Source organism: Cnephaeus nilssonii (assembly GCF_951640355.1).
Source record: "Cnephaeus nilssonii genome assembly, chromosome: 8".
Taxonomy (NCBI): Eukaryota; Metazoa; Chordata; class Mammalia; order Chiroptera; family Vespertilionidae; genus Cnephaeus; species Cnephaeus nilssonii.
The window spans coordinates 29123035-29139271 of NC_137079.1; the positions used below are offsets into that span (position 1 = coordinate 29123035).

Genomic DNA, 16237 nt, shown 5'->3' on the forward strand with positions numbered 1-16237 from the left:
GGTTATGCTAATATGCATGTATACAAGTCCTTTGGTTGCTCTCTAACCCCCGTTCCCCTACCTTCTCCCTGAGGTTGGACGGTCTGCTCAGTGCCACCTTGTCTCTGGATCTAATTTATGTTGATCATTATATCCCACACTAGAGGCCTGGTGCACGAAATTCGTGCCCAGGTAGGGTCCCCCTGGCCGGCAATCAGGGCCGACCAGGGCCTTCCTTCCCGGCTGCTGGCTGTTGGCCGGGCCTTCATTAGTTCCATGCCACCCCCTGGTGGTCAGCACACGTCACTGCGAGCCATTGAACTCCTAGTCTCCCAGTCGAACTCATGAGGGGAAAATTTGCATATTAGCCTTTTATATATATACTAGAGGCCCAGTGCATGAAATTCGTGCACGGGGCCGGGGGGTTGTCCCTCAGCCCAACCTGCACCCTCTCCAATCTGGAACCCCTTGAGGGATGTCCGACCTCCCGTTTAGGCCCAATCCAGGACTGCTGGCTCCCAACCACTCGCCTGCCTCTGCCTGATTGCCCCTAACCGCTTCTGCCTGCCAGCCAGTTCACCCCCTAACCACTCTACTGCCAGCCTGATCGACGCCTAACTGCTCCCCTGCCGGCCTGATTGCCCCTAACTGCCCTCCCCTGTTGGCCTGGTCACCCCGAACTGCCCACTACTGCCCTCCCCTGCCAGCCATCTTGTGGCGACCATCTTGTGTCCACATGAGGGCAGCCATCTTTGAGCACATGGGGGCAGCCATCTTGTGTCTTGGAGTGATGGTCAATTTGCATATTACTCTTTTATTAGATAGGCTATAGATATGAGTGAGATCATGTGATATTTATCTTTCTCCAACTGGCTTATTTTGCTTAGCATAATGCTCTCCAGTTCCATTCATGCTATTGCAAATGGTAAACGTTCCTTCTTTTTTATAGCAGCGTAGTATTCCATTGTGTAGATGTACCACAGTTTTTTAATCCACTCATCTGCTGGTAGGCACTTAGGCTGTTTCCAAATCTTAGCCATTGTAAATTGTGCTGCTATGAACATAGGGGTGCATATATCCTTTCTGATTGGTGTTTCTGGTTTCTTGGGATATATTCCTAGAAGTGGGATTACTGGGTCACATGGGAGTTCCATTTTTAACTTTTTGAGGAAACTTGATACTGTTCTCCACAGTGGCTGCACCAGTCTGCATTCCCACCAGCAGTGCACAAGGGTTCCTTTTTCACCACATCCGCCCCAGCACTTATTATTTGTTGATTTGTTGATGATAGCCATTCTGACAGGTGTGAGATGGTACCTCATTGTTGTTTTGATTTGCATCTCTTGGATGATTAGTGACTTTGAACACATTTTCATATGTCTCTCGGCCTATTGTATGTCCTCTTTCGAAAAGTATCTATTTAGGTCCATTGCCCATTTTTTTATTGGATTTTTTATCTTCCTTTTGTTAAGTTGTAGGAGTTCCCTGTAAATTTTGGAGATTGAACCCTTATCTGAAATAGCATTGGCAAATATGTTATCCCATGCAGTGGGCTTTCTTGATGTTTTGTTGATGGTTTTTTTTGTGTGTGTGTGTGTTTTTTTTTTGCTGTGCAGAAGTTTTTTATTTTGATTTAGTCCCATTTGTTTATTTTCTCCTTAGTTTCCATTGCCCTAGGAGCTGTATTGGTAAAGATAATGCTACAACATATGTCTGATATTTTGCTGGCTATGGAGTCTTCTAAGATTTTTATGGTTTCCTGTCTTACATTTAAGTCCTTTAACCATTTTGAGTTTGTTTTTGCATATAGTGTAAGTTGGTAATCTAGTTTCATTTTTTCGCATGTATCTGACCAATTTTCCCAGCACCATTTATTGAAGAGACTGTCTTGACTCCATTGTATGCTCTTGCCTCCTTTGTCAAATATTAATTGAGCATAATGGCTTGGGTCTATCTCTGGGTTCCCTGTTCTGTTCCATTGATCTATATGTCTGTTCTTGTGCCAGTACCAGGCAGTTTTGAGAACCGTTGCTTTGTAATATAGCTTGATCTATCTGGTCTTGTGATCCCTCCAACTTTGTTCTTCTTTTTCAGGATTGCTGGGGCTATTCGGGGTCTTTTTTTATTCCAGATGAATTTTTGGAAAGTTTGTTCTAGGTCTATGAATTGATATTTTAATGCAGATTGCATTAAATCTATAAATTGCTTTGGGTATTATGGACATTTTAATGATATTGATTCTACCAATCCATGAACACGGTATGTTCTTCCTTTTGTTTATGTCTTCCTCTATCTCTTTTCAATGTCCTATAGTTTTCCGAGTACAGGTCTTTTATCTCCTTAGTTAAGTTTATTCCTAGGTATCTTAATTTTTTTGGTGCAATGGTAAATGGGATTTTTTTTTAGTTTCTCTTTCTGTGAGTTCATTGTTGGTGTACACAAAAGCCATAGATTTCTGGGTATTGATTTTGTATCCTGCTACATTGCCGAATTCATTTATTAAGTCTAGTAGTTTTTTGATGGAGTCTTTGGGGTTTTCTATGTACAGTATCATTCATCTGCGAATAAGGACAGTTTTACTTCTTTTCCAATTTGGGTGCCTTTTATTTCTTCTTCTTGTCTGATCGCTATGGCTAGCACTTCCAGTACTATATCAAACAGGAGTGGTGAAAGTGGGCATCCCTGTCTTGTTCCTGTTCTTAGGGGAAATGAATTTAGTTTTTGCCCATTGAGTATGATGTTGGCTGTAGGTTTGTCATATAAGGCTTTTATTATATTGAGGTATGATCCTGCTATTCCCACTTTGCTGAGAGTTTTTATCAAGAAAGGGTGTTGGATTTTTGTCAAATGCTTTTTCTGCATCGATTGATATGATTATGTGATTTTTGTCTCAATTTGTTTATGTGATGTATCACATTTATTGATTTGTGGATATTGTACCATCCTTGCATGCCCTGAATAAATCCCACTTGGTCCTGTTGTATGATCTTTCTAATGTAATGCTGGATCTGATTTGCTAGAATTTTGTTGAGGATTTTAGCATATATGTTCATCAAGGATATTGGCCTGTAGTTCTCTTTCTTTGTGGAGTCTTTATCTGGTTTTGGAATTAGGGTAATGCTGGCTTCATAGAAAGAGCTTGGAAGTGTGCCTTCCTCTTGAATTTTTTGGAATAGTTTGAGGAAGATAGGTTTTAGTTCTTCTTTGAATGCTTGGTAGAACTCCCCTGTAAAGCCGCCCGGACCAGGGCTGGAAGATTTTTGATTACTGCTTCAATTTCTTCGGTAGTTATCGGCCTAGTGAGATTTTTTTATTCTTCCTGATTGAGTTTTGGAAGCTTGTATTTTTCTAAGAATATGTCCATTTTGTCTAGGTTGTCCAGTTTATTGGAATAGAGTTGTTCATAGTAATTTTTCATAATCCTTTGTATTTCTGTGGGGTTGGTTGTTACTTCACCTCTTTCATTTTTTATTTTATTTAGGTCCTCTCTCTTTACTTCTTGGTGAGCCTGGCTAGAGGTTCATCAGTCTTGTTTATCCTTTCAAAGAACCAGCTAATGGTTTTATTGATCTTTTGTATTGTCTTTTTGGGTCTCGATGTCGTTTATTTCTTTTCTGATCTTTATTATTTCCTTCCTTCTCTGGGCTTTTCTGTTTGTTTGTTTTTTAATATATTTTATTGATTTTTTACAGTGAGGAAGGGAGAGGGATAAAGAGTTAGAAACATCGATGAGAGAGAAGCATCGATCAGCTGCCTCTTGCACACCCCCTACTGGGGATGTGCCTGCAACCAAGGTACATGGCCTTGACCGGAATCGAACCTGGGACCCTTCAGTCCCCAGGCCAACGCTCTATCCAGTGAGCCAAACTGGCTAGGGCACTCTGGGCTTTTCTTGTTGCTCTCTAATTCTTTGAGTTTTAGGGTTAGATAATTTATTACCATTTTTTCTTGGGTTTTTTTTTAGGTAGGCCTGTAGAGCTATGAACTTCCCTTTCAAGACTCCTTTCACTGTGTCCCATAGATTTTAGATTTTTGTGTTTTCATTGTTGTTTGTTGCCAGGATGCTTTTTATTTTTTCTTTGATCTTTTTGGTAACCCAATCATTGTTTAATAGCATGCTATTTAGCCTCCAAGTGTTTGATTTTTTTCATTGTTTTTATTGTCGTTGATTTCTCAACTCACATTTTTAATTCCTTAAAAATATCCTCTCTGCTCTTCAACAACTCTGTATAATGAGCCCTCAGCAGCCCACCGTCACCCTGCATGTGCGTCTGGAGTTAGAGCTGCTCTCTCCACCGCTGGTCTGCAGAGCAGTTAGCCTCGGAAGCTCTTTCATTTCACTCAAAGAAATGGGCCTGGAAATCAGATGTACTTAGTGGAGGAGCAGTTTTGCTAGTACTTCCTTAACTTAAAAAAGAACTAAGAGATTAATTTAAAAGTAAACATCATTTCTATCCATTGCTCTCACTTTTCATTTTGGCACAAACTCGGACCCCCTGTGGAGTTCTGGTCCTCAGGGAAGCACGGTTTGGGACTGGACTTGAGTTCTGTCTTTCCAGTGGTGTCAAAGCTGCGGTCTTCACGATGCTAATAGATAATCACTGTGATTGAACACTGTTCTACTTTTTAACTCAGGCCTGGTTGGTAGATGCTTTTATTGTTCCATTTAGAGCCCAGGAGAGAGGCACAAAGGGGTTACATAACAGAGTCAGCTAGCTGGTTCAGAAGCAGAGTGGAGAGGCTGAGCACGGCCCTCATCCAGCAGCTCCCTGGAACCTGTCCGGGAGGTTTCCCTCCACAGGAAGTGCCTTTCTGAGCACATGGCCCTGTTTAAAGGCCCCATGTTGTCCATCGTCTTCTAACCTCATGCTTCCTGATTCTTTCTCTAAAACCATAAACTATTCTTCTGTGATATTTTCTCCTGTGCTGACTTTTCTAATGTCTTCTTCCAACACTGAGCAACCCTTTCACTCATGGGCAATTGGCAAACCTGGCACAACTATGAGGTCCCTCTTGTCTCCCATTCTCTTAAAATCTCTCTTTAGATAAAAAGTCGCAAGCAAAAAACTTTTCACAGTACTCAGTAATGAGCTCATAAGCCAGCGATTTTCAACCTTTTTCATCTCATGGCACACACAAACTAATTAATAAAATTCTGCAGTACACCAAAAAATATATTTTTTGCCAATCTGACAAAAATAATTTTGATTCATTCACACTGGACGACTATTGTTATGTTGGCTATTGACATTTTTTTTAATTTGACAGTCTAAGGGAAAAGAGGTCCTTGCCCCTGACCAAAATAGTCAGGTATTGCATGTTTTAAAAATTCTTGCAGCATACCGGTTTAAAATCGCTTTCATAAGCAGTTATTGATGGTTTGTAGACCAAGTGGGTTGTCCTGAGGCAGTCACAACCGTTTTTGCTGTGAAATTTTAATTTAACTCCATGCTTGCAGTTAAGGTGTGTAATCCCACCACATCTTTTATTCTTGAGGCTTAGCTGGGTTCAGTCACTTCATGATTTGTCTAAACCAGAGTGAGTATCTTGAAACCTTGGTGAGAAGAAACTCCTGTCCGTACTCTGCTGTGGGCACCGAGCACAGAATCCCTGTCAGGAACCAGGTGCCTTTGTGCTTTCTGGCGACCATGCTCCCTTCCGCCCACTGCACCCCTCCGGCTGCCGCTCCCCTCTCGCAGTACGTCCTCGTAGTGACTGTCACATTCAGGGCTCTGCCACACTCCTCGCTGTCCATGTGTGTGACGGGCAGCTGCATCGGCACATTGCCCAGCTCAGAGCCATTGGATGTCCAGCCAATGAGGAGGCCCTGTGTCCCCGGGATGAGGATGCGCTCCGCAAAGTCCTGCTCAGGCATACAGACGGGGAGCCCCATGTCTGGGCACCGGATGGGCAGCTCCAGCTCCAAGAGCGAAATGTCATTGTCCCCCGTCTCCTCCTCGTACATCATGTGCACATGGACGCGCTTCACCTCGATCGTCAGTGGGTCCTTGGTCGTTCTAGGAAAATCTGAAATAATGGACAATCACTGGCTTTTGTAACCTAAAGTCTGGTTTTCAGGTTACAATAATGAAACTAATTTCTCAGTGAACCCTGTGACAAGGCAGAGGCTGGGCACGATAAAACATGCCATGGCTAATTGTGCTGATCTTTCTTCATCTGTGGAATGAAGTATTCCAACTAATTCCTCATACTCCTCCTTTAAAAAATCAAAATGTGTTATTTTGGTGAAGTGGTAAATAAACTAGGGGAACTTCTTCAAGCTAATCAAAACTAGGCCGTTCAGAAGTAGTTTTTCAGGTTGACATTTTGTTGACTGAAAAATACTCAAGGATGAGGAGTGAAATATAATAAGGTTCTTCAGAATCATAATAGAGCACTTTCCCAGATTATCACTGAACCTCTGTGACCTCCCTACAGGACAGAAGTTACTGCCCATTTTTTCACTGATGAGGACTGAGGCACAGACAAGTTAGGTGGTGAGCTCCACATCACAGGCGTGGCCTTGGGTGACAGGGGAGTCTGAACCCAGATCTTCTGACTTTTAGTCAAGTATCTGCCTTATAACACAGCCTCTCCATTTCGGTATCAAATTATGTTATGTTTTTATCAGCTGTGACTGCCTCAGACTGAATATTAGCATTTGTCTGCTTGCTATGCCTAGACATTCCACTAGGTATTTTACATATGCTTTCTCACTTTATAAGTAGCTCAGTAGTATTGAAGCTAAATTCGGTTCTATATTGCATTAAAAGCAAAATTCTAGTTTTTAAATTTTCATTCTACATAGGATACTGTTTATTTCCAACATGGTCTTATAAAAATGAGTGCTAAAATACTTACTTGTTTTCACACTGATATTTCTGTGTAACAGTGAACATTTTGCTGTTGTCAGCACAAAATTTTCCTGTATTATAACACCACCACAGAAGTCTTTTCCTTTGGAATCTATTAGTTTTACCTTAAAAAAAACAAACACAAAAAACAAGACAGACAATAGCTAGTGGTGACAATTAGCAGGATTAGGGGCAGTATAGTCTGGTGGTTAAGAATATGGACTCCAGCCCTAGCCAGTTTGGCTCTTTTGGCCTGTGGACTCAAGGGTGCCGGGTTCGATTCTGGTCAAGGGCACATGCCCTGGTTGTGGGCTTGATCCCCAGCCGGGGGCATGCAAGAGGCAGACAAGCAATGATTCTCTCTCATCATTGATGTTTCTAACTCTCCCTCTCTGGAATCAATAAAAATATATTTAAAAAGAAAAAAACGAATATAGGCTCCAAAGACAGCCATTGAGGGAGTGTCAGTTGAAGGTACAGTGGACTGACAAAGCAAAGATGTATAATGTAGCCTAAAGCAGCCACTAAGCAAAACAATTCTAGTCAATTATCTAACAAGGTAAAACAATAAAAAATTAAGTAATTCAATAGAAGGCAGAAAAAAGAAAAGAGGAAAGACCAGATGGGAAAAATACAAAACAAATAGCAAAATTATGAATTTAAGCCTACCTAGATAAGTAGAAAATGGTCTAAATATCCGATAAATTAAAAGCCAACTATATACTGCCTATAAAACATACTGTAAATATAATTTAAAAGATTGGGGGCGGATTACATGCTAACACTAATCAATAGTGTTAATACCAGACCAGGGAGATTTCAGAACAAACACTATAACGAGATGAAATGTGAGGTTATTTTGTGGATTAAAAGAAAAAAAAATGTACCCTCATAGCACAGGTGCTGGCTCAAGAAATGTTGATTATAATTTTTAGTAGCTTAATAAAATGAAAAATGCTAAGCAAAGTATAAATGTTTTTCAAATTTAATGTAGCCTCATTTCTGGAAATCTTAAGTGCTTATTAATAATAGTTACCATTAATTAACTACCTACATAAGTCAGGTGCATTTTCTTTAATCCTCACTACAACTCTTGTATTACTATATTTTATAGGTGGATAACACCAAGTTTGAGGGAAGATGGCATTTTCAGCATCAGTGTGCTAGACTTGTAGTAAAATGCAGTGGAACACAGTGTCAATTTCTTACCTAGAATGGAAGAAACAAGTTGTAACGATAATTTTCAACTATTATATCCTAGGCCAGTTAATTCAGTTAAATAATTTCAGAACTACTTATTGTACCAGAGTGAAAATCTAATAGTATTTAGCTTGCCTATATAAGTGTGTCTGCAAACGTGTTTGATTTGTATGTAGAGAATGCTTACCTCACAGGTAATAGCTCCTGGTCTTGTTGGTACTAACACTACTTCCATAGATGAAAATGGCCACTAAGGTCCCCTTGAGTGGGCTGTTAGAACAGTGTGCTTGGCAGAACTAGACCACCACTGTCGTCATGAAGGTTGATTGCATACAGTCATCCATCCACCAGTCCCCACTCCCCATGTGCTGAGGTCTGCCTTAGTGCATTGATGAAGATTATAAGAATGCAAGTATGAATAAGGGGGTCTTAGAAAGCTTAAGGAATATGATCCTCTTAACCAATGTCACGTCAATAAATTTAATTTTAAAAAAGAGAACTGCCCTAACTAGTTTGGCTCAGTGGATAGAGCATCGGTCTGCGGACTCAAGGGTCCCAGGTTCGATTCCGGTCAAGGGCATGTACCTTGGTTGCGGGCACATACCCAGCAGTGAGTGTGCAGGAGGCAGCTGATCGATGTTTCTCTCTCATCGATGTTTCTAACTCTCTATCCCTCTCTCTTCCTCTCTGTAAAAAATCAATAAAAAATATTTTTTTAAAAAAAGAGAGAGAACAAGGAGAAAAGGTAACAGAAGACCAAGTTCACCAGCTGATAACTGGACCATTCTGGTTTTGTCCCTTTCCGTCATTTTATCTCCCTTCACTCAGTCTCCTTTCAAATCCGGGTCATTGCAGTGGTCACTGAGCTCTCTTCAATTGTCTGTGTAGGCCTCCTCCCAGCAGCCAGTGATTCTGCTGGCTCAACCGGCTTAACGTGTTCGACACACACACACCGAGGTGCATTACTCACAGACCCTGTAGAGAAACTGCTAAAGCTAGGCTGTCCAACGCGGCAGTCACATGTGGTTACTGAGCATTTGACAGGTGACTGGTCCAAATTGAATGTTCTCCAAGTGTAAAACACACCCCAGATGTCAAAGATTAGTAATGAAGAAAAGATGTAAATATCTCATTTTTTTATATTTGTTACATGTTGAAATAATAGTATTTAGACATATTGGAGTACTGGTAAATAAAAGTCATTATCTAAATTCACTTGATCTGCTTTACTTTCATTAGTGTGACTAGGAAATTTCAGTTACATATGCAGCTTACATTATATTTCTATTGACAGGGCTATTCTAAAGGGTGTACTTCAGGGCCTGGCTGGTGTAACTCAGTGGTTAGACTGTTGGCCCATGGACTGAAGAGTCTCAGGTTCAATTCCTGGTCAAGGACATGAACCTGGGTTGCAGGCCAGATCCTGGCTGGGGTGCTGCAGAAGGCAACCAATCGATGTGTCTCTCTCACGTTGATGTTTCTCTCTCTCCCCCTCTCCCTTCCTCCCTTCCACTCTCTGAAAATCAATGGAAAAATATCCTCTGGTGAGGATTAACAACAACAACAAAAAACACCCCACAAACAAACAAAAAAGGCATACATTAAAAAAAAGGTGTACAAATAAAAAAGGAGATGATCTGCATTAGAAGCAAGAAAAATGGCAAGCATATGTAAATTAAAATCCACATTGGTGGTATAAGCCATAATAATAAAAGTGATGCTTATTTTATGGAATTACTAAAAAAGTAAGAAAAGACTGAAATGCTGGTTAAAATAGTAGATGGCTGTTGTGAGGTGCTTGAAATAAGTTGGAGGGGGGATGAAAATACTAACTATATATTGGCATGATATAAGTGAATCTTTAAATGTCAAGAGTGGCCATCTATAATAATAAAAGCATAATATGCTAATTAGACTGGACAGCCTTCTGGATGAAGCTGGGGCTGCGAGGGAAGCCCGGGTCCCAGGTGCCAGAGGGAAGCTCGTGCTGGCAGCCGGGGGAAGGAAGGCCTACTCTTGCACAAATTTTGTGCATCGGGCCTCTAGTTAAATATAAATAGAATGTTTAACTTCTAAACCAGTCAAGGGGGGAAATCAGAAAATAACAAAAATGAATGCCAAAGTAGAGAAATTTCCTCCGCACAGTAGTGGAGCTGGAGTTCCAGCTAGGGGGCTGGGGAGTGGAGAACCCGTGTCCTTAACTCTGGCCGCCTGCCTTCCCTGTGGTCCCTCACCAGGCCCCTGTCACCTCACCCACCCAAGTGCAACTCCAGGATACCTATGGTCTGAGAGTAATGACATTGGGCCCAGGGTGGCTATCAATAAAACTGTGTTTTTATTTGGTGAAAGAATGAAGACCCCTAAAGTTGTAAATTCGGCATTAGAAAGTGCTCTGAAGTAGGACTTTGAGATAAGTTAATGGTTCACTTAAATCAAAAATGCCTCTTTCACTTAGTCATTATGTTTCTATTTGGTTGGCAAAGACCATGGAAATGACAAGTAGGATGAAACCTGTAACTAAAAATGAAAAACATGTTTATGAAATGTTTCTGTTACCTGCCATGGGAAAATCTGAAGATTCCGCCTGCTCCTCTGTGTTGCCCTGATGCCCTCAGAATTCAGGATTCCACACACACACTTGTCTTCATTCATGGTGACAACATAAGAAAAGTCAGTGCCTTCCAAGTCAAACATCGGGTTGTATCTACTCAAATGGTGTTCACTACTTGAATATGGCTTCTTCATGCCCATTATTTTGAGACTAGAGGCCCAGTGCATGAAATTCATGCACTCTGGGGGGTCCCTCAGGAGCAGGCCTAAGCCGTCAGTCGGACATCCTTAGCACTGCTGCAGAAGTGGGAAAGGCTCCTGCCACTGCAGCTGCACTTGCCAGCCATGAGCTGGGCTTCTAGCTGAGCAGTGCTCCCCCTGTGGGAGTGCACTGACCACCAGGGGGCAGCTCCTGCGTTGAGCATCTGCCCCCTGGTGGTCAGTGGCGTCATAGCGACCGGTCATTCTGCCACTCGGTCGATTTGCATATTAGCCTTTTATTATATAGGATGGTCTTTGGTTGATTACCTCCCACCCACCCATCCATGATCAGGGCCGCGGAGGGACACGTGAGGTTGGCCAGCTGGGGAGGGGCCTCGGGAGGGCTCCAGGGCGTGTCCAGCCTGCCTCGCTCAGTCCCACTTGGCCGGACCCCAGCAGCAAGCTAACCTAGCAGTTGGAGTGTCTGCCCCCTGGTGGTCAGTGCACATTATAGCGAGCAGTTGAGTGGCCTTAGCATTTTATTAGCATATTATGCTTTGATTGGTTGAACGGACGACTGGATGACCAGACTTAGCATATTAGGCTTTTATTGTATAGGATAACTTATGGGGCCACAGGTGAAGTTAAATCACCTGCTCTCGGTGTTTGCAGATTAGCTAAGATACTGCTAGGACCCAGGCAAGCTTCAGCATGGAGGTAGGGAGGGCTGGCTGCTTCATAGTGACTCCTCATCTCATAGATAAGAGGTGGCTTTTCAAATGTTATTGTAGGAGGAGTGGGGGTGTGTATGGGAGCCGACAGGGTAGGAAAGGGAGAGACCACCTTTTCTCACTTCTCATTGATTGAGAACTCACCATGTGGGATGCACGATTTGTAGTCTTGGCCCAGTTTATACCCCTGTGCACAGCTGCAAATGTAGGAGTCCTGTCCCGGGTGGCAAAAGTGTTGACACCCATCAGTCCTCAATAGGTGACATTCATTTTTAGCTGAAAGGGAAATAAAGGGAAAACCAGAAGTGCTAACATGGAAAGAGTCATTTTTAAATTTCCGTGCGCCCTGGGGCTCTGGCTTTTTAGTCCAAATGTTCTCATTATTTTCAGATTTTTGGTTCCCCATAGAAGCACTTCCCACACTTCCCATGTCTTCAGGAATGTGCATGGAGAAATCAAAGGTTCAGTGAGTGACAAACCTTGTATTTGTCCTCAGAAAATGTAACTTGGTCATGGATATATGTGTACATATTGCAAGGCACCTGCCCATTTTCCCAACTTTCACTTCCTGCTACAGGTGGGGATGTGGGATGGGAAGGATCTAGTGGGACCCCATGTGGGTGGTTGAGCAGCTGGGATGAGGATCAAAATCTTGCTTTGGCATGTGTTAGGTTTGGGATGTCTGCAAAACATTACGTGGGGCTCTCAAGGTGGCAGTTAGAGGAGAAAGATGGACTTCAGAGGAGAGATCTGGGCTGGGAATAATATTTTCCCCCAGAAAACTGACTCTGTATTGACCAGAGGCATTGAAAGGATTAAGTGAATTTATTTCCATATCTGATAATTATTGATAGGAAATTAATTTCTCCCCACTCCCACAAGGAATATTAGTTCATGAAGCTGTAAATCTCACACCCATGCCTACCTCTGAGCCAGCCTGTGTGTGATTCCCCCTTACAGAGGGACCCTCCAGATCCCATCACCCTGCTTGGGGTGGGTCAGGTTCCAGGAATTCTGGAGAGTAGATTGTAAATGGGTTAGGGAGGGCTGGGTTTGGGAGGACAAGGAGGGGACTCTAAGCCGTGGAAACTGTAGGGAGGCGTGTTTGGAAGGCAGGAGGGCCATTCACAGAATGGTTTCCAGTGGAGAATTGGGTCGGAACTAGGTTCCCACAGGCACCCTTTGCTCACTCCTGGGAGCCCATCTCTGTATGGTTGGGGTGGGTCAGGGTGTCTGGGGACTCACCAAAGGCACAGTCCTTGCCCTCGTAGCCCGAGGAGCAAGTGCAGGTGTAGCTGCGGATGTTGTCCTGGCACGACCCGTTGTTGAGGCAGGGCTGGGAGGTGCATGGGGAGCCACCTGTCAAGAGGGATGTGAGAACCTTGTGCAGGTGGAATCATCCAGTTCCTCCTGATGTCCCCTGGCCCTGCTGCCCAGGACACCAGGAGGCTGGATTAGGCTGTCAGGGGCTCCTCATGTGTCCCCTGGGGTCCCACCAGTCACGTGTGCCCACAATGTTTGTCTAAGTCCCCCTCCACCTTCTTCTTTCTTTGCTGAGTGACCATGGTGATGGGTGACTGTCGCTGGTTGCCCCAGCTCTTCTAATTCCCCTCGCCCATCCCCATGGCTCTCAGTCACTGTGGTCTTCTGGGAGCTCCTCCTAAAGGGACACCCAGCATCCCCTAAGCCTACGATGAGCTGTCACTTTCCTCAAATTAACCAGGTTCTGACCCTTCAGCAAGAGGCCCCAGGGAGCCTGTGAGGCCCCAGGAATGAGAGGAGCGGCTCAGGATGGGGACCCTCTGGCCTCTGCCTCCCGAACCCCCAAGGGAGCTTCTCCCTGACTCCCCAGGACCTTGGGAACTTTCCCACCCTTCTCCTCGTCCTTGTCCTCAGGGAGTGTCCAGGTGCCTAAGTTTGAAATGTGGAATGACTTACCTCATCTTAAGGAAAAAGAAGAAATAATCCTTGCAAGAGTTGAGGCCACTTACCCATATAACTTTCCCAAAACTCATCCTGTAAAATTAAAATATAAAAGGGTTACAAATAGATGATTTTTTTTAATATTTTCTCCCATCAATTGGCTTAAAGATAACAAATGTTGATTTTATCCACTTAATAGAAAAATACTGGTTGAAACAGAGAATGCAAAATGATCTATTTAATGTTTTATTTAATATACATGGAACATATCCTATTTCATGTGTATTTACTGTAACCTATTTAAGGAAGAAGAAATAATAGTCTGTGATGTGGTACAAACACCATGACCACCGCCTCCCAAGGTCACCTTCCCCTCCTGCAGGGGTACAGTTTTCATTCTTGTCCTAGTCTACAGAGTGCATGATGTAGATACAAAAAACTAACACCCCTTTTTTTTTTTTATAAGCCAATGAAACAACAACCAAAAGCGGGTATGTGTATGTGTAAGGTTAGTTTGGGTGAGGGTGTCTAAAATTAGGATAATTACTCGGAATTAAAGCCTAGAATGTGAACAAGTGGTTGCCATCTCCCAATCACACTTGGACTTGTAACAACCTGAATGGTGTCAAATTAAGAGGACAATTTTCCGGATGGACCTAGAGGGTATTATGCTAAGTGATAAGCTAGACAGAGAAAGACAAATACCCTATGGTTTCACTTATGTGTGGAATCTAAAGAACAAGATAAACGAACAAAGAAAACAGAAACAGACTCATAGATGCAGAGAACAGACTGACAGTTGCCAGGTGGGAGTGGGGGTAGGGGGATGGGAGAAAAAGGTGAAATAATTAAGAAGTACAAATGGATAACACTGGCTGAGTGGCTCAGTTGGTTGGAATGTCATCCTGTACATCAAAAGGTTGAGGGTTCTATCCCCAGTTGAGGTGTGTGCAGGAGGCAACCAATCAATATTTCTCTCTCATGTCTCTCTCTTTCTCTCTCTCTCAATTCCTTCCTCTCTCTCTCAAATCAATAAAAACATATCCTCGAATGAGAATTTTTAAAAAAAGTTGTACAAATTGGTAGTTTCAGAGTAGTCATGAGGATGTAAAGTACAGCATAGGGAATATAGTCAATAATATTAATAACATTGTAATAATTATGTAGGGTGTTAGATGGGTACTAGATTTATTGGGGGAACACTTCCTAAATTATATAAGTATCTAACCACTAGGCTGTTAATCTGAAACTAATATAAAGTAATAGTGAATGTCAACTGTAATTGAAAAATAAGAAAACCCCACAATTTTCCTTTTACCAGGAAGTTTTAATTTCTCCTAGTTTTAGAAAAGATGGTCTATTTCAGAAGAGTTCTCTCATATATAAAATTAGGGTATCTAAAATTAGGATAATTACTAGGAACTAAAGCCTAGAACATAAACAAGTGGTTACTATCTCCCAATCATACTTGGACTTGTAACAACCTGGATGATGTAAAATTAAGAGGACATAGATAAGCATGCAAGAAACAATGATTTTAAAAATATACTAGGGAAACAGGTCGATATTTTATTCAGAATAACTTTAAATATTGCTACTGTTATATGTAACTTTAAATATTGCTACTGTTATATGTAAAACTAGGAGATCTTTATTAAATATTTTACGTATGAGACCTGTCAGATTTGACTTCTTTATCTTCTGATAAGCTTATGAATAAGCAAGAATTGTTTGCCTATATTATTTAGAGTATATATATATATATATATATATATATATATATAGTCAGTTTTAATCCAAATGATAGATTATGAGAGATATTTTTACTATATAGGCACTCTAGAGCGGCTTTTTGTTCCTTAAAAATCTGTTGATATATTGAAGCAATTAGGTCTCTATTAAAAATATCAAATTCTGTCAGCGTCACGACAAGCTGACTGATGTTTGTGATGAGTAAGTTAATCAATGTGCTAATGTGCTTGATCAGAAGAAGGCGCTTAGGGGTGTGGAACTGAGTTAGTATCCGGGTCCCCTACGTACTAGATGGGAAAATTATTTCACTTCTCTGTCTCTGTTTCCTCATCCGTAACATTAGGATTAAGTCAGCCTCACAGGTAAGTAAACAGGTTATTAATTTAGCTCCGTCTTTTTGAGAAAGTATGCCCTCTCAGGCAACAGAAACTGGAATAATCAGAAAGTGTGTGAGTTCACGGTGGGGGTACATACAGTGGTCTCGTCATCTTCAAATACTTCTCTTGCTTCTTCATAGACACAAATTTCTTCATAACATTCTTTTTCCAAATGTCCCTCAAAGATCTCTTCCAAAAGATAGGAGCCAGCACGCTTCCATCTTACCAGAACTTCATTTGCTTTTGAGGTAGAAAGAAATACTGCGGAGCAAGATAAGAAGGGAGGTCAGCCTTGATGGACTTCCCCAAGGACTACAATGCCCGCTCCCTGGGAGTCCGAGTACATGGCGCTGCCACAGCCTGAGGCCTGCTGCCGCCTCTCCTGTCCCCATCAGACCAGCTCCCACCTCCCCATTCTTTCTGGGCATCTCTTCTGGGAGGACCCCAAGGGACCCCATCATTTCCCACATACTGGTCATGAACTGTAAAGAGATCAGGAAGCTCTTCTGGGAGCTGAGTGAAGACCCGCTGGCCACCCAGGGGCTCCTCTGTCCCAGGAAAAGCCCCCTGACCAAACCCACGCTGTCCTGGAGGGCGACACCCACCTGCAGGGTCAGCGCCGTGGAGGCCCAGCAGGAGCAGGAGCAGCCGGACGCAGCCCGCCATTCTG

At 42.5% G+C, this 16237-nt stretch overlaps 1 protein-coding gene across 1 annotated transcript; it reads right to left on the reverse strand.

Annotated features, from left to right (window-relative positions):
- Window positions 1-13: 13 nt before the first annotated feature.
- Window positions 14-16237, reverse strand: PROZ (protein Z, vitamin K dependent plasma glycoprotein). The gene is made up of 8 exons (XM_079779569.1): window positions 16173-16237; window positions 15665-15828; window positions 13507-13531; window positions 12761-12874; window positions 11660-11791; window positions 10590-10675; window positions 6841-6958; window positions 14-6006 (listed from the first exon to the last, which is right to left on the reverse strand). The coding sequence occupies exons 1-8, from the start codon at window positions 16231-16233 to the stop codon at window positions 5492-5494; spliced, it is 1215 nt and encodes a 404-aa protein (XP_079635695.1). The 5' UTR covers window positions 16234-16237; the 3' UTR covers window positions 14-5491.